This window comes from Ictidomys tridecemlineatus, chromosome 1, assembly GCF_052094955.1.
Source record: "Ictidomys tridecemlineatus isolate mIctTri1 chromosome 1, mIctTri1.hap1, whole genome shotgun sequence".
Taxonomy (NCBI): domain Eukaryota; kingdom Metazoa; phylum Chordata; class Mammalia; order Rodentia; family Sciuridae; genus Ictidomys; species Ictidomys tridecemlineatus.
Genome location: NC_135477.1, coordinates 253,981,928 through 254,005,623, shown reverse-complemented (window position 1 = coordinate 254,005,623; position 23,696 = coordinate 253,981,928). Strand labels below are relative to the sequence as shown.

At 37.5% G+C, this 23,696-nt stretch overlaps 1 protein-coding gene across 12 annotated transcripts in view; it reads right to left on the bottom strand.

Moving 5' to 3' along the window:
- Window positions 1–23,696, bottom strand: part of Ctnnd2 (catenin delta 2) — an 849,641-nt gene that overhangs the window by 388,965 nt on the left and 436,980 nt on the right. For all 12 annotated transcript variants that reach the window (XM_078018082.1, XM_078018095.1, XM_078018091.1 and 9 more), the window contains 3 exons: window positions 18,517–18,551; window positions 18,073–18,189; window positions 3,416–3,588 (listed from right to left, as the gene is read on the bottom strand). In XM_078018082.1, the coding sequence (XP_077874208.1) occupies window positions 3,416–3,588; window positions 18,073–18,189; window positions 18,517–18,551 (325 nt within the window). The remainder of the gene's footprint in view (window positions 1–3,415; window positions 3,589–18,072; window positions 18,190–18,516; window positions 18,552–23,696) is intronic.

Sequence of the window (23,696 nt, the reverse complement as noted above, 5' to 3'; positions counted from 1 at the left end):
TACCTGGTGAACTCTGGGTGAGTTCCTGGGGATATGGAGAATAGCTTTTGCATTGAGGCAACCTGATGGGAAGAAATAAACTTCCCTGCAAGTGGCTCTAGGATATGACATGTGCTAAGACAGAGCAATGCTATTATTGCATGAGGCAGATCACACTGTTCCTCCACTCGGAATTCTCCTCACCTTCCTCCAAGTTGAAGCCAAGCCCCTCACAATGACCTCCTATCTCTCCCATCACCCTGCCAACTCCCACACCTTCTTCTAGTCTTCTTATTGTCTTGTCAACATACCAGACTACTCATTTGGTGGCCACTGCATTTGTTGTACCCCAGAGAGTCACACATCTTTGCCCAAACATCTTCTCTATGGGGTCTCCTATTATGTCACACTCCACCTCATCCTTTGAATCTTGCTTACCTTATTGCATGTCTATTTCCTTCCCATAGAAACTATCACCTTCTAACATACTATGCAGTTTGCTCATCCACTCTGTTCATTTTCTGAACCCCCATCCCTACTGCTAGAATGTGCTATTCCATGCCAACCATATGGCCTCCCGGCATCATTAGACACACAATAAATACCTTGTATGCTTCAAAGAATAACCCAGAGATATATGAATATAACTGGAAGAGCCCCTCTGTTTTGATTGAGGCTCCTCTAAGGAGCCCCCACAAAGGCACAGTTTGACTTGGAGGAAGAAGCTAGGGATGCAGTGGTAATCTGCAGAGCCAGTAGGAGCCTGCAGCTGGGCTGAGCAGAGAGCCAGGTGTGGAGAAAGAGAGCTGTGACTGCTCATGTTGATTCCCAGACAGGGCTGGTGGGAAGGGCTGAACACTTGCTCTCCTCAAACCCAGCTTTATGAACTCCTCCTAGAGTCTGAGAATCACTTTTAAGGGTCTTAGTTGGGAGTAAAACAAGATAACTAGTATTTTATGGCAATTTTTGTGACTTGTAGTTTTTCCCTGGAACGGAATCAATGGGCAATACAGATGACATGCATCACCAGGGCTGATCAGAGAGCTTGGTGATGGCCCCTCAGTAAACATTTATTATAGTGGATAAACTAGAGCTTTTAAAAAAGTAAAAATATCAAACATTTATGATATTCCTTTGAAACTGCATTCAGATATGACTTGAGAGTCAGAAAATCATTTGCTTTATTTTTGAAATACATTTTTTTTTAAACAACAGCAACGAAAATAAAAAAATGCATCTGTGTTGATTGACTATTGACCTTGGTCACTAGGCTGGGCATCTGCTAGTATTAATTGGAATTTCACCAGCCCTTGTATCACTTTACAACTACAAGACACTCTAAAAATGAACCTAGCCTTAAAGGAAAGACTTCATGCCACTCATGACCTGAAAGAAAGTATCACAGGATTCGCAGAACCACTCCATGATCAGAACAAGGCAGACATTATTTGAGTGGGACATGGCCTCCCTTCTTCCAAGGACGTAACTCCGAATGTGGAGTGAAAGTTCTGGTCTACTGTTTCAACATTTCTCTGACATTACTTTCAAGTCACAGGTCCTGTCAGGGGCTCCATAAAAAAAAAAAAAATGGCTTTCACACTACTGTGCACAACTAGAGTGAATCATGGTGCCATCCCCACCTGGAGCTATGGAAATAGTTCAGATTTTTAGCAACATTCTCTGCTCTGCTTGTCAAGTACATTTTGACTCCTTGTTTGGAATATTCAGACTTGTTCAAACTACCCATCTGCCAAGTAGGAGAGTGTACCAGTAACCTTGGCCTCAAACTTAAGTTCTCTCTCTGAGCATTCACATTCATTGGCACCTTTGAGCTGCATCTGGTGACTTCAAATACACATTTTTGAGATCTTTACTCTATGATTAAACCCTAAAGTACACTTTTCATGTGAGGTGGGAGGACAGGCCTTTGTCCCAGTGTTGACTGTGTTTTATCCACTTTCCTGTAGCTTAGCATCACAAGAAGGTAAAAGGGGCAAAGCTACTCATGGACAAGGGCATTGCTGGAAGAAGGCAGTCCTGTTTCTAACAATATTGCCAAGACAATCATCTGACTTTAATAACTGTAATGCAATGACAGTTTTCAATAATGTTAATGTCACATTAATGAGCAGGTGACTGTGCCTGCAGTAGGCTATTTTAATTTTCCTTGCCTCTTGCCTCTCTGCAGACACTTCTTGTGTTCATGAGGCTTGCTAGGGGCTACTGGTACGAGGATGGAGAAGGTTCTGCCCTCAGGCAGCTTTCAGTTTCATTGGGAGTACCTAGGGAGGAATAGCAAGAAGACGTTTGCACAGAAGGTAAAGACCTGGGGGTTACAGGGGCTGGTGATGGGTAGTGGGGCCAGTAAGACAGAGGCAGAGGTGGTGCCTGAGAAATGTCAGCTAAGAAGATGACTGGGGAGGGGGGTCCTTCATTCTAGCAGTAAAAGCACGGAGATTAACAGTGCATTATGTTGGGGCTGGGGTGGTGGCTTAGTGGAAGAGCACTTGCCTAGCATGTGTGAGGCACTGGGTTTGATTCTCAGCACTACAAATGAATAAATGAATAAAATAAAGGTCCACCAACATTTTAAAGAATTTAAAATGTGCATTGTGCCACTGAAAATAAGTCTAAAATCGCAATATAAAAGACAGCCCTCTGATACATTAACTCTGATGAATTGATAGAACATACCTTGCACCACAAAATCATCAAAACCCAAATATTAGCTACATATATGTATTACAACACATACATTTTTTCTGGAAATCGTTTTCAGGTTGGTACTGATTTCTCTTTCTTTCTTTCTTTCTTTTTTTTTTTTTTTTTAACCAAGCATTGGTTTTGAAGGCAGCTAATAAATTTATGCAGTCAAAGTATAAGAACAAGCCCATGCCTTAAAGAAAATATTAAGGGAACACTTCAAAACCATACTCAACAAAGTGTAACTATTCCTAAACTAATTACAATTATCTACAGAATAGTTCTGTATACTTGATTACACATTTACACTGTGTTCCTTGAGAAGACTAACCACAAAGAATAGTTGCATTCTTTTTTTTTTTTTTTTTTAAAGAGAAAAAATATTCTCAGGGTTTTTATCAAGGAGCACTGACAAATTCAGAGCATAAATTATACTTCCATTACCTATAGACATGGATACAGCAACTCAAAGCCCATTTGCATATTCATGCAGCTAAATATATGCAGCATGCAAGAGCAACTCACAGATATTCCTAAAGAAGACACGTTGAATCTCCAGTGTTACTTTACAAGTGCACTTTACTACTCCCTTCCTTCATTCACAGCACCAAGGGGATCTTCTGTTAAGTTATGGGATATCTGAAAGGCAAGCTGGGTCACCGCATCCCTTGCACACGTCATCTCTACCTGTTCCCTAGGAGCCCACCGACACAATACAGCAAAGGGCACCTACCTGGCTGAAGCTCTGGCCCCCAGCTCGGGCTTGAGTGCTTCGGGCTGGGAGCTGCGAAGGGGCTGTGTCACTCAGGGCCAGAGTCTGGTTGCTATGGTAGCTGGCCGGATACTGGAAAGACCCTTCAGGTTTGGAATTGAGCTGAAGTGCACTCTGGGAGAGCAGGCTGGGCCCTGCATTGAAAGTCATTTAGAGCAGTCAGTGACAGTCTCAGTGAAGCAGAAATGACATGTATTATTTATTGAGAGTAGCCTAGAATTATCACATGCACATGATTCCAGCCATCTATGCTTTGAATTCTGAGAACTAAAATGACCATATAATTCGACTTCAGCTCACAAATGAGATTTTTTTTTTTTGGCAGTTTAAAAGTTCTCAAAGGAGTAGATTTTTCAAATGATCTCATCCTGACCTACATAGAGACACTTCTAATTGGAGAAATTAGTTAATCAAGTAGTTATTTCTGGATCATACAATATGAAACATATGAAATAATGTAAAAGTCTAGCTTTCAGTACATGTTAATTGTGTTAATATAATTACATCTCCCAGATAATGATCAAGATGCTATAACACTTGAAACCTTCCAATCAGTGACAAATTCCATTGTATAAATAGTGATGTAATACCTCATTGCCAGAAGGGTAGATAGTGTTTAAAATATTAATAGCTCTTCATACAATGCAGAATTCACCCTGATCTCACACAATCTCTGATGACTAGTTATCTTTGCCATCACAGCAACGCTCAGTAGGAGAACAAAGAGAAGACACAGTGTTAAAATTGGTGCCGCTAACATGGTTGATAATACAAGGGATGAATAAATGAGAATCAGGTCCTGGCCTCATAATTTAATTACATTTCATATGAAATGGTGTGTTATTTTTTTATGCTCTGTTTAGATAGGATCCTTGCAAGGGTTTACCCATTTTCTTTTCAGGCAAATTTTCAAAAATCAAATTTAATACTCACTTTGGGTGTTAAAGGGAGCATCGGGGAACAGAAACGTACTTGCTAGTTTGCATTGTGTGTTTAAGAGGGAGCAGAGGTAAGAGGGGTGTGATAAGCCACCTGAGTTTTCTCATGTTTCTTTGTAACATGGTGCAAAGGTGCATTTTTGATGAATGGTAATAATATAACATCGCCTGTCCTCTACCCATTAAACCATCCTTGGTCCCCTCCTTTGTCTGTTTTAGACAGTAGCATCATTTCTAATAAGTGTGAGCATTTTCCATTTATTCCCTTTTAAGGTAAGTGACAGCCTAGATTTGACATGAGACAGACTGGTCTTGCATAAGAGAACACATTGTTTTTATGCACGTGAACTTTGCCATTTAAGTCTTTCCTTTTCCTTTTGATTCTCTGGTGGAACTTCTAAACAACATATAGACCCTTTGTTTTTTAAAAGCACTGGATATTAATAATAAGGCAATTAGCTTATATTAAAAAGATTTGGTATTTTGTAAGTGATATAGTTTCTGGAAAAAAAACTCAAACAAGAAAACAGAAATGTTTCCATTCATCTCCAACTTCATCATAAAGGGCATAAAAAAAGTGCAGCTATAATTCTTTTAATTTAAAGCATATAGTCCCAAGAAAATAGGATATACCAGATGGTTAAGTTTCCAATAGTCTGTACAAAAACCATTTAATGCATATTGAAGGTATTACAGACCTAATGGTCAGATACACAAGTCTCTGGAGAGAGATGCATTCAGAATCTCATTCTGGATGCCAGGGACATGTCTCCCTCGCTGCAGTGGAAGCTGACAGGCTCAGCAGCAAGGGGAGTTCTCTAAAGGTCCTGGCAATGTATCTGCTGAGATATGGGAGAGCCTTTGGGAGTCAAGGGAGGGGACACTGTTGAGGACCGTGGCACATGAGGACTACCCATAGGGAAGAGGAGGAAGTCAGTCTTGGCAGGGTGGTGATGGATTTTGGCCACGGGTGCTACCCTTGGTCCCTGCTGAAGGTCACATCCTAATGGAGAAGAGTGAGCTATGGTGAAGAGCAAAGGCCATTTCAGGTTGATGGTCACCATTGTACCTGCTAATGGGCAGCTTCCCACTGTGATTTACATGGGCTATTTCTTTCAGGACAGTCCACTGAGGACATAATATTCTGTACTGGCCACGCCATCTTCCCCACAATAATGCATCTCAAAGGCAATGAAGGTTACAGCAGACACGCAGCAGTACACAGACTTCACAAAAGTTGATAAGATGAAGTAAAATATGATCTTTAATTTTATGTATTTTAACGGAGTCTATAAAGGAAAATAGGTGCATGCCTAATTATTTGCCTTTCGACAAGATTGTGAATTTATTCTGATGGACTTTCTTGATATGTAGTTAGCAAGCAAAATAATTCTGTATATTCTAAATAGGTTCAAACAATTATCTCCAGAAACCTACCAATGATGCATGGCAGGAGTTTTAGATAACAATGTAAAGTCCCTTTTCAAAAAAAAAAATTCAATTAAAGTAATTTGCTTCTAAAAAATATGTCATGGAATAATCAAATCTGATCGTCTATTGTAGAATCAGCTGTGTGTTTAATCAATACTCAATGAAAACAAACCAAGATTCTCTATTTCATTATTTTGCTCAAACATCTCAAGTGCTGAAGTCTAGATGTGCTCTGACAAAGGTAATTTCGAAAATGAGCAATAGATCATCATTTTACAACACTGACATCACCTGGCAAGGACAGAACCGCAGGGACAATAGCCAAGCCGCGGGTGAGTTTGAGAAAGATTCTTTCCACTGCTCACTAGGTACTGATTCAACTCTACTTATTCATTCCAGTTTTGAAAAGCATAGATGTACGAAAATATGAAAAAAGGTTAAAACAATAGGACAGTTCTTAATTACTTTATAATGGGAGTAAAATTTGCATATTACTAACTCTCAATTAGTTTTATCGACATTATTGTGCATTGAGGTAGAAAATACAAATGTGCCAAAGATTTTAAAAGCATTTATAGTTTCTGTCTTTGTTTTTTCTTCAGAACTTTCGAGTTTACATCAGTTCTTTGCTTGAGCTAGAGGTAAATCAGGCTGTTGGAGCTGGAAATGGCTAATGTGGAAGATGTAGTAGGGAAGAGGGAGAGGCTGGGTGTTCAGATTCCAGCTGGGGAAAGGACATGTGGTCTTAGTGCAATTGGTTGCTTCCAGAGAAACCTGAACTGTGAGCTACAGTGAGTCATGAAGCCCTTCTAGGTGGGAGAAGGCGGAGCCATGTTCTGGCACGTACATCTTCAGAACATTGATCTGAGGGGTTGCAGAGACTTTGCTGACCATCCTGGACTTATCCCATCACTGCAGAGTCCTTGTACCTGAGCCCAGGGACCTGTTCAGAAAGACTGACCTTTTAAAGGAGAGGAGGTTACGCCACTTACAGACAAAGTGATAATGCTTAGGATACTCTTCTGTCCTAGGTCTGATGAAAACTCACTATCTCCAACTGAGCAGAGGAAAGATCTCAAGGAAACTACACAGTTGATCCTACTAACTTAAGAACATACATGAAACAAAGTACTTTTTTATTAATTATTATTATTATTTGGTACCAGGGATTTTGAACCCAAGAGTACTCAACCACTAAGCCATATTCTTGGTCCTTTTTTATTTTTAAAAAATACTTTTGTATTTTATTTAGAGACAGGGTCTCTTGGAGTTGCCTAGTGTCTCACTAAATTGCTAAGGATAGCTTTGAACTCAGGATCCTCCTGCCTCAGCCTCCTGAGCTGCTGGGCAAAGTACCCTTTTAAAAACTGTTTATTTGATGTACTGGAAATTGAACCCAGGTGCTCGTGATGCTAGGTAAGTGTTTTATTTTGAGACAGGTTGTTGCTACCTTGCTGAAGTTGGCCTCCAACTTGAGATCCTCCTACCTTAGTTTCCAGACTACTTGGGATCACAGGTGAATACCACCGTGATATTTCCCCCCACTGAAAAGGATCTCTAATAAAATATTTTGGCCTCAATAGGTGTTCAAATACAGTAGCTGACTAGAGAACACACAACAACTTGCAAACAAAATTATACTTTTATCTTTTTCATTAACCCTACAAGTATAAACAGAGGCAAAGAGAGGTTAAGCTATCAGCTGCTGTTGTACATGTGATAGTTTAAAGATGAGACTTAGATCTTGGTCTTCTGTCTCCAAGTCCAGGAGTTGTTGTCTAAGGTCAAGCACTATTTATTGAAGTCACAAATATAAACACAATAACATGTTAGGGCTGAAAAAGTATTTCTTGAATGGAGGACCTCTTGTTCATAGAAGAACTCATCACACCTCAGATTACGGTTCTTTCCCAGCAAACTGCTGCTTGGAGATTTCAGGTGCTAGCTGGGGAGCTTGCTGTCTACCACCACGGGAACAAAGTTGACTTCAATGAATGTAGAGGCCAAATACTAATTTTTACCTAAAAATCCAGACCCACTTATAGGTCATATAAACAAAGAAATTATAATACACAGTTTCTTTTGATCCAATTAACTAGATATTTTAGTTTCCATGACCATGTGCACTGGATCTGTTTGCACAGGTTTAAAAACAGACTTTATCTGAAGTATTAATTCTTGCTGGCTTTACCTCAGTTTCTGTCCCAGAATACAGTAAAGTGTAATAAAAAGACACACTGCGTAATAATACAGAAAATGCCCCATGCCTCCAATGTGGCATTTTTAAGTCATGGTCATGCTAATGAAGTGACTGGTGTGTGTTGGGGATAAAAAACATATAAACCAGGACTAGATGCTTGCAGACCTGGGCCCTAGTCCTCCTTCAGGTTCATGTAGGCAGAGAGGGTAATGACCATAGTGGTGGAGGTCACAGTAAAACCTGCCAACAGGGACGGAGTGCTTACTAAGTTCAGGGACTGTCCTGGGAAACTCCTACCTTGTTGACTTTTAACACATCCCAGTGCAGAAGGGACTGCCATTCCTTTTGATGCTGGAGGCACTGAGGGTCCCTCTAGCTGAGATCACAGTTAGTGGTGGGCACAGGGTTCAAACACTGCAGTCTGGCCTTCAGATTGCATGTCCTTAACATTATTCTGTCCCTGCACATTTTAATATCTCTACATTTGAGCACCTAAATGAGATAATGGCTGTGAAAGCTTTTGGAAAAATATAAATTCCAATGTGAATGTCAGTTATTATTATTATCATCTACTTATCTAATTACATAGCCACGTGGTCTGATAATAATAAAACCTTGATTGGGATTTGTTTTTCCTGAAAATCTTGTTAAAGCATCATCCCATACATCACTTACTGTTTACTTTCAATATTCTTTAAGCTTTCAATTTGCAAAGGAGACATGGTTCATTAAAATGGCCTGCTTTCGGTAAAAATAGAACAAACAAACAAGCACCTAGTGTCAGAGCCAAGCAATGAAAAATTAAACTCTTTTGGAATCCATTGAAAGATTTTCCTATTCCCCTAGTCTGAAATTTCTTTCTCTGAAAATGTCAAAACTCATTCCCAAACTTGAGGTGTTTTTTTTAAATGTCACTACCTCCAGGCAGCCTGTCCTGATGCTTGATTGCCTAGGGAAAATGAACTCTCCCCTGCCATGTTACCTTAACACTCTGAAAGACCAGACTCCAAGGAATTTAAACTGTTGAACAGAGGCCCTGTGCACAGCATTACAGGGCAACAGGAAATTGGGGAGGAAGAAAAGAGGATGAAAGCAGAGGTGATAGACATGTAAGGAACAGAACAGAAGAACAGTGTGTTCAGAGGCAGGAGCGCCTAGAGATCAGGAATTTCTTGCTGTGCAGGGAAAGAAAAGCTGCAGTCACTGAGGAAAGGAGAGTGGAAGTGTCTCATTTCTGGAAGGGGGACCCATTCACACTGCAGTGGTGCCCAGAGTTTTCTGCCACCCAGAGGGACTTGTTTTCAGATAACGCAGCAGACAGCATGCGGGCAAGGCATGGCTTCTGTTTCTGCACATCTTCAGGGGTTTGCTCAGACTTGCCGATTCTGGTCTCCTTAAGTTGGACATCAGTCCTGAACATGATTAATAGGAAATGAAAGAGCACATCTGTGCTTTCAGAGTAGTAAGTGGCCAGAGGTGTGCGTGTGGGCACTTGATGTCCAGGGACGGACAGGCTTACTTCTTCAGGGATGAAGTTGGAGGAGAAGACGCATGCACTGTTATTAGAAAGGAACCCTACTGGACTTTAATACTGGGTCTAAAAGAAGTTGACATGCTTTGTCTCTCTAGATCTTCAGTAAATTTCCAGAAATTATGATTATAAGAGGATGAAAGCAGATCCATTTGATTTGATTCTAAGTAAATGAAACTTTAGGGCAGAGGTATAGACATCAGAATCATCAGTAGAGGAAGCCAGGGCCATAAGAATAAGGGGACGTCTAGTGGATTATTTTAGCACCAACAAGAAGCCCCCAACAACAACAAAATCAGGTAGTAGAGTTGGGTAGCATCTTGATTAGGAACCAAAGGGATGTTTATGAGGACCTTAATTCAGGATAATGAAAAGAATCTAAACATACAGATTGAGAGGCACATGTTCAGGACTGACATCTCAAAGAGCAGCTTTGGTTAAATTTATGCCATTAGGAAGTACATTACATTATTTAGTCTTAGGTTAAATTGATTTTTTCAAAATGATTTAAAAACATTTTTACGTAGGCCATGAAAAATGAGCATACCAGGATCCACACACCTCTATCACTGACGAGCAATTTACATTCATTGCTACCCTCTTGCTACCTGCTCTTCGTGGAAGGTTAAAAATGATTTGAAGCTTATTATTATTTTTTTAAATGAGAGTAAATTATTTGAGTAACGTCAAATACACAGAAAGGGAGTATATTTCATAGACGATGCTAGGTAAGGATAAAGGAAATAAGTTGTGGTGATTGTATCGAAGCAGTTATTATAAATTACAAAATCAATGAGAAAAACTGTTGATTATTTGTAAGATTACGGACAAACTTAAATCTGTTCAGAGCACTTTAGTCCTATCTAACCACAAATTCACTCTGAAGGGTAAAAAAAATACAGACTGTGCTTAAACTGTGCCACTAATCAGCTTCATTTATGGCAGCAGTTTCTTTTTTATGGATTCTGGAAGAACTCGTCAATTTATAAACTTACTTGGAATAAGAGGTGGCTGGTGGTGGTAAGCTAGTTGTTTTCTCCTGAGCTTCATTAGTAACTTATAAAGCTCATTTGCAGGAGTTCCACTGAGGAGGCTGCCTGAAAATCGAGGTGCAGCCATCTAGGATTCCAAAAATTAACTGAGGGGAAAGCTCAAGGGGCTTGTTATGCGAGGAAGCTTACGGTCAACGTGGCTGTTCTCTGAGCAGGTGTGCTCTTAAATTTCATTTCTATGTCTCTGTCTCCAGAATACCTATTTCATCTGATCAGTTGCTTTCCATGCATAATGCTTTAGGTGAAAATTAAAACTTTAATGGTCCCAGGAACACAGAATCACCCATTTGGATTTTAAATTGATTTAGATTCAACCAATGCTATTGACTTAATTAGTATGCTTTTTCAAGTTTGACTATTTGAAATGAACAGAGTTAAGATTGTTCATGTGCTGACAATATGTAGCATCTCACTGTTTCTTTAGATCTATATTCAGTGGGGGAAACTGAGCAAAATGGCAGTTACCAGAAAAGACAAATGTCAAATGTATAACTTTATAGTTCAAAATGTGTAACTGAAGAGTCTTACGGACTCTCATAGGGTTGTAGGTGATAATATAACAAATAATGTTTTTAGAGTTACTCCAGTTTCCCAACTATTTCCTTATAAAGATTTGTCTCCAGATTATTGATCATTAAAGAATTAACATCGCACAGAGAAGAAAAATCTTTATATATTTCTTTGTAAATTAATGAGCTGATGAAGGTAGATACTTATTTCTCATTATCAATCATTGTTGGGAGAAATAGAGAAGTAACATAAATCTGTCTTGAAGAGAAAAAAAAAACTTAGAAGCTAACTTTAGCAAATGCCACAGTTGATTAATGGGATGACATGAGTTCACAAAGCAGTTGCTGATTGGGCAAGAAGGGCACTTTCTCCCTCATATCCGCATGACTTGCTTGTGCACTTAATCACATTTTATTTATGTGTCTTGGACATACATCTTTTTACAATGAAGACTTTCTTGGCCCTTTGATGTTTACCCTAGTGATCCTCAAACTTCCCTGTCTTATAATTCTTTTGTACTCTTAACAATTATTGAAGATCCTGAGAGCTTTTATCAATGTGAGTTCTACATAATGCTATTTATTGGAAAAGTTAAAAAAAAAAAAAAAACAGAACACCACGCAGCACGTTTCCTTAACTGTCAGAGAGCACCGGTGCTGTCACACACCACGGGTTCTCTCAACAAACACACCTGAGCATTTGCTTGAGAAAAAGCAAGAAGAGATTAGTAACCTCAATATTGTGAAGATCCTTTGACGTTGAGGGTCCCTGAAAGAGTCTGAGGTACCTCCTCACATTTATGTGCTGGGCATCTATGGTGCCTATGCAATTTCAAAACCAGAAAAATTTTACCAGAGACTAATTTTGGGGCTTAACCCCAGCTGAGGTGTTTAATGGGAACTTTGCATAACTCTCTCTTGTGTAGGCAATGGATAAGGAGCTCCTTCTCCTGTATGCCTTTGCCTATCCCTTCAACTTCCAGTTCTGCTCCTGAGCTGGTGACCTCTTTAGAGAAAGTATAACATGCTTCTTAAATGTCTCTGTGATAGAATAACATGCTTCTTAAATGTCTCTGTGATAGAAGGAAATCTAAGTTAAATCTAAGTAAAAAGAAATTGAGCATTAGCTGAAAACCAAGTAGAGACACTATCTGAAAGAAGATAATTACAGGTTCCTGAAAGGTTTTATTTCTTTCTATGAGCTATCTTTGTGTTTTCTCTGTGATTTTGCTCATGACTTCCACTCCCCCCACCACCACCACTAACTTCCCATTGGCGTCAAACAGCAAAGGTGGCTGCACAAGTAAATACCAGTGAATTGCAACAGAATCAAGTGGGTGAATGAAGCCATGGGCAACCCTAGACCTGGATATGGTGACCAAATTCTGGAAGGACTACCATCAGGTTTGGATTTTACATGCCTGGATGGAAGCATATGATAAACTGATTTCAAATGGAAGGAGTGATCCGAGGATTGGACAATTAACTCAAATAGACACAGTTCCAGGATGAAGGCTCGCCAGAGGTCAGGTGACAGTCTATGGCTACTCAGGGAGTGAGGGAACTTGAATCTAGGCCTTCTACCCCTTTTCAGAGGTTTTCCATCCTACTGGGTCGATGTGAGAACACAGCTTCTAACACAACAGAAATCAAAGCAAACAAAGCAGCCCATTTCCCCTGACCATGATTTCTATATTTTGACCAATTTGATTTATACACTTCTCATTTTGATTACTATAATTTTTATAAAAATTTTATACACCTAGACTACTTCTGCATCCTTTGGTGTTACACTTTGCAGGAATTATGAAAACAGGCACTTCACAGAAGGTCTCTCACTTTCAATATTTTTATTACATAGGGATATATAGAGTAATATTTTATAGCACTTTAATAACCTGATCTTTCAGAGTCTCTTGTGAACTAAGTATATTCCCAATAATTAAATGAAAATGATAGTCTGTAAATCCACAGTGAATAATATATTTGCTTCTACCAAATTACATATGATTATTCTATTTGGATTCCACCTGCTCAAATGATAACCTATATAATTGATTCCTGATTTAAAAATAAATGCTGGTTTAAAAATCAAAACAATGTAGGTTTTTATCATAATGTTTAGAACATGTAAGCTTCCAAGATTTTCTTCCTGTTGAATGATAAAATTATCTAAAATATGGTTGAACTTCAATTTATTAATATGCCATAGACAGAAATAATTAGCATTTGAAATATAATATTAAACACATTTCTGGCTAAATATGTAAGTCCTTTTTCCCAAGCTGTTCTTCATATTTCTGATTTTTCTGTATTTCTGATTTTTGACTGTTGATAATCATGTGTTAATTATTGGTCAAAATGCAATCATGCTTATCTCTGAATTTAAATAAATTATTTGGTCCGTGTCAGGTGAGGCCAACCTGTGCATTATGTGAGAAGCTGATGGGTGTAAGTTCTGCCAGTAAATTGTCTTTGTTGCTGATGTGTGGGCTTTGTTTTGTTTCAGTAAAACAACTGCAATTTCTGAAAACATTCTCCTAGTGACTCGGTGACACATATTTAGAATTAGAATTGAAATTACGCAGCCGGCAGTCATGAAAAAGTGTTGGAAGCCAACGGCTGTATACACGATTTACATTCTGTTAGGATGGCATTTTTAAAAAACACTAAAGTACAGCAAAACCTTTATAGGTGTACGACCCCATAAAGTCAGGATGGCAGAGCACTTGCCTCAGGGTCAAGAAGACAGGGTTACTATGCTTCAAAATTTATTTTAACCGAACCTCAGAAAGAAGAACTGTAAAAGCTTTAAACACAACAAATTAAGTACTATGTGCTTAGGGATTGAGATTGCTTTCCCTTTTAGTATTTTCTTTTCGGGCTTGATTTAGACGTATTTAGCATTGTTTGAGTCCCTTCTGAGTTAGGATTAAGGGACTGGTTCTCAAGGGCAGGGTGCCAGGCCTGATTTAGCATTATCTAGTTCATGACTATTCGAGCTTAATGAAGCCACTGATTGAATAATCACAAGGGACCAGCAGCATCTGATGCGCTTTCTCTAATTAGATGGAGAGTGTCAAGGAGCCCCTGCGTATCTACTTGCTATGCCTCCAGACAAGGACACACATGGTGCATGCTTCTACTATTTAGCAGAGATTCATGCTGATTGACCGCTTCACTTGGCATTTCACTGTCTGGCCATCCTCTTAGCAACGATGCCCTGCTCTCTGGCCTCTGCTTGGGTTTGGCCAGTAGGAGGCCTAGAAAGGAAACTAGGGGGCAGGAGAGAAGAAGGTTAGGAGAGTCCTTCTCCTGCTGCCTCCATGCTTCTCAGCTCTGTGGGTACCAGTGGTCCCTCCACTCTCCTTCACGTGTGAGGGTGGTGAGGGCTTTTATTGTTTTGGTCATTGCTACACCCCGTGTATCTCAACATTCACTGTGTTCCCTTAATCTCGCCCATTCCTGTACAAAGGGTTCCTTAATTCAATTCTCTTCAGTTAACTTTTTTTTTGTGTGTGTGTGTGTGTAGACTCTCTATATCCCATCTGGACTCTAACTGAAACACAGAGCAACTGACATTTTTATTTTATAGCCTTATGAACACTTAAAATTGGCAATATTGATCTCCAAAATGATGCTATCTACCCAATATTTTCAAATTATTTCTCTACATGTTACTCAGCTACTTCAGTCTGAAAGTGACTGAAAAAGTTGAGAATGTTTCTGAAGGATAATATTCTCTATTTCACTGTAGTTCCAAAGCCCCCATTGCAGGGTTTTGGGATAGGGCTTTCATTACATGGCAATTTCTTTTGGTTTATGTTTTGACTCGTTTCTTTTCCTTTCTTTCAACCTGGATGCAAGAACTTATTAAAAGAATAATGAACTAAAATCCTATATCAGTCTTCAAGTAATTCTGCATACAATAATACAAAGAAGCTAATCTTTCTGAAAAACAAATATTCAACAGTTACCACATATATTTGGAAAAAAGCTTTACTAAAGCATTTAGCTTCCCTGTGATGAAGATACGTTATTTGAGGTGACTTTTGTTAGTACTGCAGGACTGGGGATCCTACCAGGGCCCCAAACCTCTAAGCCTTCATCACTGAACCACAGCCCAGCACTGTAGGTGATGACTTCTGAATTTATATTACAGGAAAACCAAAGTGAAAGCCAAATCCTCTCCATTTTCCTCAGGTGTAGCAGAGCTTCTCACCTAGAAAAGCTTGGTATTATCTTCTGGCGTTTAATAAAAAAATTCATATATTTACCCATTCTGTTTATTTACTTTTCTATGCCATTTATTTATCTCTTCTATTTTATTTTGCATTACCTTTTCTTTGAATTTACTTTTTTTTTGGAGCGGGGGTTTAAACTCAAGGGCACCGGACCACTGAGCCACATCCCCAGTCTTATTTTGTATTTTATTTAGAAACAAGGTCTTACTGAGTTGCTTAGCACCTCACTTTTTGCTGAGACTGGTTTTGAACTTGTTATCCTCCCGTCTCAGCCTCCTGAACAGCTGGGATTACAGGCGTGTGCCTCTGCACCCAGCTGAATTTACTTTTATCATTTCATTTTGTTGATTTTTAAAACTTTATTTGGCTCTTTATAATATTTCCCAAAATAAGCACTACATTCCTTTAAATTTTGTCTTACTTTTTAAATAATAAAATTTAGATTTCATCTGGATTCAGTTTTTATTATAAAATGTTCCTTTTTATTTGCATTCTAAATTGTATGCAATTTCTTTTTGCTTATAATTCAGTAGATATCCAGAAGTATGTTTTCTCGTTTTATTATTTTTTTGCTATTATTTTATTATTCAATTTGTTTTTTTTTTGTTTGTTTGTTTGTTGTTGTCTGTGTGTGTGTGTGTGTGTGTGTGTGTGTGTGTGTGTGTGGTGCTGGAGATCAAACCCAGGGTTTTAGGCAAACATTCTACCAACTGGGCTAAATCCCCAACCCCTTATTATTCACTTTCAATTCTTGAGCATTATTATCAAGTAATATAGCCTTTCTATGTAATTGTCTTTATCTTCCAGAATCTGATCACTTTTTGTCAATATTCCCTGGACATATACAAACAAATTAGTATCATTCAATGACTAAAACTTGAAAATTTATCTAATACACTGATTTGTTAGTTTTAATTTCCAACTTTCTGTGGCTTTTTCTTGTAGCATTCTTTCTGAATGAGCATTGAAGTGTCTACAGCAATATTTTCCATCAGCCTCTTTAGCTTTAATATTAGAACTCAGGTTCTATATTGTTCAGTGCATTTACGCTCCTTAGTTCTAGCATATCCTTAGAGGTAAGACAGTTTCACTACCTAGCTCCTCTCTGACTCTGATCAGTGCTCCATGATACATTCCACTTGACCTCACAATATTCTTCCAATTCCACTCTTTGTATTCATTGCATTTGCTGGCACTATTTTGTCTAGTCCTTTAATTTTAACAATTAATTTCACCAAAAGTGTTTCTTATAAATGTCACATAGTATTTTATCTTTGTTAACTTCAAATTTGAATTATAATCCTTATTAGTGAATTCAATGCACTTACACATAACTAGGTTGATATCTTATTTCATCATTTTTCTGTGCTTTCTATTTATTAAGAGTTATACCTCCTTCTAAACTCAAAATTTAGAAATTTAGAACTCTAAACTAAATTTTGAGTTTAGAAGGAAGTATAACCTTTAATAAAGGATTATATTATTATACGAAGAATGATCTATTCTTATATGAAGAACGATCTTCTAATATTAATGAAGAATGATATACACCATCTTGCCCCCTTCACTGCAAGACCTACTATTCTATGTCTGCCTTTCCTATTTTCTAGGAAGGTGAGTGAATGTGGTTCAAATATTAATTAAATGCATTTTAAATACAGCTACTCCTATAACATAAACATATTTATGACTCTGGGGAAAAATAATAATTCTACATTTAAATATAAAATACAGAGAATTAGAAAAATAACAATCATTCATCTTATTTTAGGGGTTCTATTAAGGGGATAGATATGAGTTTAAAAATCAATCTGGATATTTACAGAATTGTTATCCAAAGAATAATGGTGGTATAAAAATTACAGAGAAGATGATGTAGTATATAAATTAAATGGTTTATAAGATAATTATGCTATCTTATTCTTATGTTTTCCTTTTATAAGACAAATATTGAAGTACATTAGAGGCAATTTTATTTTTTTAAAAGTTAAGGAATTGATTGCTTCATTTATTTTTGATACCAAAATTATGAGAACATGATATAGTTAAATTATTTCCTTTTTAGTCTTTTGTGGAATTTTAGCAAAATAAGTCCAGAGAATTTTACATTTTATTAAAAAAATGACTTATTTCAATTCCTCACATTTTTTATTTCTGTTTCAATTTCTCTGGTTAAATATATTAAATGAAAAGAAAAATTATTTCAATATTCTACTGAAATTGATATAGTAATGCAAGATTAAGTGTAGGCATATAAGAAGTTATTGAGTATTACGTTATTATTGTTAATACTAGTTAACAGTATACATTATACCAAATTGATATCTATTTTGTTACATAATTGCAGATTTTAAAGATCTCTACCACAAGTTATTTGTATGAATAAAGCATGTATCATTGTTAATTTCAAGTTAGACATTGTGTTGGTTAAACAAGCATGTGAGTTCATTAAATATGCTAGTCTTGATGTTGAAAATCTGGTGAAAAAATCTAGATGTCAATGACTGAGTTAAGAGTGCTTTTTAATTTAATGGGAGTCAGGATAGGGTAATGTGGGCAGGTAGTTGAGAGTGGAAGGAAATGGGTAACACAAGTATAGAAATATCTAGAAGCCCTATCGTATATGGTGCATAATAGTAATTATATCAGAAAAAACTACGGCACAATATGCTGTGTCCTGAAGGTCCTCCACTGTAACTGCCATCTGACTTACTTTCGCTGGTGGAATAGTCCTGCGGGTCAAGGATTCCTGACTCCTGCAGTGATCGGATGCAGGAGTCCACCAGCTCAAGACCTGTTGTGAGTTCATCTTCGATATCTTTCTGACCATCTGAAATAAGATATTTGAAGAGGATGAATCAGTGATATAGTAACACTAAAAGCTTGAGATTACAACTAAATAATCAAAACATTTCCCGAGAAATCCATCATCTCCATGAAGTTCCCATTGGATAAACTTGTAATTGACAGCCAGGGCTAATGCCAAGGCCAGCCAATTCCACCTATCCCTGGAGAACACGAAGGGATCAGAGAATGAGAACTTCGATGCTCCCCACTTGTTTATCACAACAGTGCCACTGTAACTGTCACGGTCACGTTTTCTCATTTACTGTATGTGGAAGTAAGCATAAGGACCCACCAGGAGCCCATACTTTACCTTGTGGCTGCCAATGAAACTGCTCTTCTGCTGAACTGCAAAAGAGAGAACACACAGGTATAATGCGCTGATTAGAAAAGAAATGTCCCAAACTGCAAGTCACAAAGGCTCAACAGAGCAATACACTGGCTCCATGACACTGCCTTTAATTCCTTGCTGAGAAAAGTGGCATAATTGGTCCATTTGCCATGTATTGCTTTTGATTCACAGGTACTACCATGTTGTAAACGGACATTGTTCAGAAATTTCCACAAGCACAGCTCATTTTAATTTTTTTTTTAAACAAATCTCAATCCATTAAACTTGTCCCTTACAATACACCTTCTGTATACATGCAGTCTCACATAATTTTAGTTATTTTAAACTACAAATCTGAATAAGGTTATATATAGACTTTGTAAAGTAGCCCATTGAAGAAATAACTATCTCTCTTTTTATTACAAAGAAGATAAAATAATTATTTTCCTTTACTTCGACATTCCCTATGAACACTTCCTTTCAGTTGATTACTATAGTTTGTCATTTAAAATTAATAACACTTTTCCACCAATTGAATATACGTTTCTGGCTTTCTCACTTGATGATATATCTATAAAATAATCCAGCATAAAATGTTGTTCGTATATATGCTATGCCAATCATATTGTACACAGTGGCAACAGATTTATTTTGAATAATTTATTAAATACAAAATAGATGGATAAATTTAAAGCTTCTAAATGTGAACAACTTTCATCGTATGTGTGGACTTTTCCTACCTGCCCACTTTTTATGTAAATAATTGGAAAGAAAGTTAATGTCAATTACTGACAGATATCATTTGGAGAATGATTTTTCTACCCTCATTTCACTAGATTTTTTTGCCTCTGATTTGGCAGCTTCTGTGAATAGCTCATCAGTTCCTTAACAGCAAGTGGAGTTTAGGTCTTTAATCTGTACCTTAGAGGTGGCTTCTGAATACATTGACAGGAGAAAAAGAGATTTCTGGTATAAATCAATGTTCAGAAAAGCCATGATTGATGCAAATGAATACAAGAATAGTCCCTTAAGAAACATGACTTTTATAGTGTGTCTTGCTCCTGCATCAACCCGCATTAGCAAACTAAAAAAATGGTTTTACAATAAGAGCTATCCACAGAATTGCTATATGAAATGATAAATTGGTAAATTCAGTCCCATGAAACTCTTTCTTGCACTGAAAAGATAAAATATTATATAAAAGCAACATCAAACTACAGTCAAACCCTTAAAATAGAAATAAAATCCTAAAATCAATATTAAAAAAATTTTAAAGCAGGTTCTCTTAGTAAGTGGCATTTAACATTAAGCAATCTCATCTCAAAAACCAAGAATCACCACAATAAATCTAAATCATAGTCATCCTGGCTTTTTTAATACTGTAAGAAGCTGATTAACCATGATTTTTAAATGATATAAATGTCAATATCAATCTTAATGGTCATTTGCAGGAGGCATATTAATTCTGAGTATATCCAAATGCTTACTTGTGTCAGAATCATTTGTGGCTCTTCTTAAATACATGTATTTTAGGCCTCACTAGAAACCCACAGAATCAGAAAATCTTCAGGTGGGGCTGAGAATCTGCACTGTGATGACCCTCATGCTCTATTATCTTTGAAAACCTGTAGGTACTGTTTCTATTAAGGATGCACTATGAATTTAAAGCTGTTCCACTACTTTATTCCATACTTTAAGGCTGATCCAATTACAAGCATGTATATGCTATGTGTTTACATGGGGTTGGAATTTTCCTTCATTTTGTAGTGGGATGTCTGTTGTTCTTCTCTCTTCTAAACAAAAGTGTACACAGAAACCTTGCAACTAATTGATGGTAACTTACTTGGAAAAAGAGATTTTGAAATGCAATAAGTTAATGATCTTCAGATGAGGTCATTCTGGTTTACCTAGGAGGACTCTGAATCTATTAACAAATGTTCTCACTCAGAGAGAAGACCAGGGGAGAAGGCCAAGTAAAAAGGGTGACAGAGAGTGCAGCCATCCAGCCTCAAGCTGAGGATTGGTTGAAGAATTCAGAACCTGGAAGGGTACCCACGGCACCTTCCCTAGTGCATTTGTAGGAACAGGGCCCTGCTGATGACCTAAGTTTGAACTCTCAAATTGTGAGAAAATAAAATTTTAAGCACCCAATTATGGTAATTTGTTAAGGCAGCCCCTGGAAACTGATAAAATATTTTTCTGATACAATAAAAAATGTTCTCATATCCTCCAGGATTTACTATCCTCTCTATACTAGTACATGCCTTTATCACCACAGCTATTTATGCTAAGTGCTTACTGTATACCAGAGCCCTGACATTTTGCATCACCGTAACCCTCCTTAGAGATAAGGCTCGGTGATGTTAAGTAACTTGACTGCACAGCTCATGAAGAATTCAGCAGGGATTTGAATGAACCTGTCCAACTAACTCCAAAACTAACTCCTCATTCATGGTCCAAAATCATGGAGGGAAACACTGAAGCACCCAGCTACTTAGAGCAGCCCCCATGAGTGATTCAACAGATGCTGCTTCGGGGCTCAGCAAAGTCCAGTTGTCCTTTCCTTCCAGCCACACTGGGGGCCACACTGCCCTCCCCTTGCATGAAGATGGGGTCATGTGAGAGCCTGTGGCAGGAAGTGACAGGGCTCACTTCCTGCCCAAGCACAGAGGGAAGGCATGAGGTCTTCCAGCTTCTGTCCTTTGAGGCCCAGGATGGGTCCCCGAGTCAGCATGTGGCACAGAGACTTCCTCCAACCCACAGAGAACACAGAGCATGAGCAATAAATAGACCATTGATGTGTTAAAAGTTAAAAGCTGCAGGATCGTTTGATTTTATAGAAGAGATTTCACACTGACCAAAACAGAAATTTTCTGTGCCATGATTTGCATTCTTAAGTCTTTTCTTTTTCCTCCTTCCTTCCCTCCTCCCTTCCTTCCTTCCTTCCTTCCTTCCTTCCTTCCTTCCTTCCTTCTTTTTTTCTTTCTTTCTTTTTTTTTTTTTGAAACTTCTGTTTCCACAGTAGAAAGCAGGATAAAGTGTCTGGGCAACCCCAGCACAGACAAGGTGCTGCCACAGCTCTTAGTCATCCTTTGGGATTTTTCGTCCATCCTCATGGTGATTTTATGTGCAGGGCTCCACATCATGCTACTACATAACATTTATTTTTCTGTCCATCTCCTTCAAAAGTGTTTCAATTTTATGATGCAACAGAAAGAAGAAAAAACATTTTCCTTACTGCAATTGAAAAAGTACCATCCACAGTGAATATAAAACGAGGCTCTTAAAGCAGAGGCACCTTCCTTTTGGGCAGACAAAGGCATTAATCACTTCAATGGTTTCCCTGATTCCTTTCTCACAGTTAACATGCATTAAAAGTATGACTGATCACAGAGAATAGAAATCCCGAGAGAAAGCTGGTTTGGATTTTATTTCCTTTAACTGCACACTTTATTCTCTGTGCTAGGGGATTCAATGCAATTGCATATTTTACTCCCTTGATTCCTTCTCTTAAAAATGGTTCTAAGGTGGATGTCTTTTAAAAAGCAAACAAACTATTTATTCATTTAATAAACTTGCATCATGACTGTGTCTCAGACACTCTCACATCACGAGTTAGGAATTGCTTGTGATAGACTTCTTTCAGTTAAACAGTTCAGTTCAATAGAAGACACAGTTTTGAAACTGTTTGTAGCTTACATGCATGTTTCCCTTCAGGGAATAACGTTTGCTTTTATTGCTAAAATGCTATTACTTGAAACAAAAATTGTCTAGAAAAAATAAAATCTAAGAAAAATATAGATGTGGTTTAGATCAGTCCATAGGCACTTAAACAAACCTATCTACTTATGAGCTTTAGTACCCAATGACTGTGAGGACAAAACAGATTTCTAGTGAGTACCATACAATAGCATGTAACCCTTAACCACACAGAGACATCAGAGATGCTAGGAAGGGCTTTATAGACAATATAAGCAAAATCACATTACAAGCAAAACCCTAAGAGCCAACACTTGTAAAGTTCTCTGTTTATACCAGGCAATATTCTAACTGATTTGTAGTTAATTTTTGTGAAAAAACTTTTTTTTTTCCCTCTAGTATTAGGGATTGAACCCAGGCGTCTTGCAATGTATGCATGTGTGGCCACCGAATACACTAAGAGAATTGGAGTAATAAAAATGAAACACAAACCTTCTCTCCACTCCTCTGTCAAACAGTTCGAAAGTCTGATAGCACTAAGTGTTAGGGAAGAGACAGAAAAATTCCTCTCAGATATTGTAGGTAGGAAAATAAATTAGAGAAACACTTGGGCAAACCATAGTCAATACCTGGAAATGTAAATACAATTTGGCAATTAAAAGAAATTAGATAGACCCATACAGTGTTCTCAAAAAAATATAGAGTAAATTAATTCAAGTGGCACAAGAGATTTATACTGCAAAATCCCAATTATGTGAAAGGTTTTTTTTGAAACCATTGACAATATAATATATAAACATACACACATAAGGAGAAAGAAAGAATAAACATGTGATTTGGAAAGATAGAACTTTTATTATGGTAGTGGCTTGTGGTGGGGGAGAAATAAGTCCAAAGAATGGTAAAAGGGGAATTTCACTTTGAGCTTAATGTTTTATTTCATGAAAACTGATCAAATATTCTGACATTATTAGGATAAAATGTTAGCATTAATTTTAAAATGTCTTTTACATTTAGAATAAAAATATCCATGGCTCTTGCATTTAGAAACAAGTTTAGTTAAACGCTCTTATAACTCCTTGTAATTCCATTGCACATAAAGTTGTCACAATTATTAGAATCACTGACAGTTGGCAACTAATTGATATCAAAATTTCTGAAATATGTAAGTACAAATAAGAGAGAAAAATAATGACAAAATATATAATTCTCTTTTTTCTCCATCATATGTGAGAAAAATTCAGTCACTTTTATAGTGTTTTAAGTTTGAGGTAGTTTGAAAACTTCTGGTAAGCAACCAATAACTTCCAGGTTCTGAGGGCATGCAGTGGGGTGGGGGAATTTGTTTAGACCAAAGAATAGCCTTTGATTTCCTAGAGAAGTGATTTTCACCCTGGCCATTTCCAGTATGATAGTCTCCTTACCCACCTCCAGGCCATTTCTAATAAAAAGAAATATATATA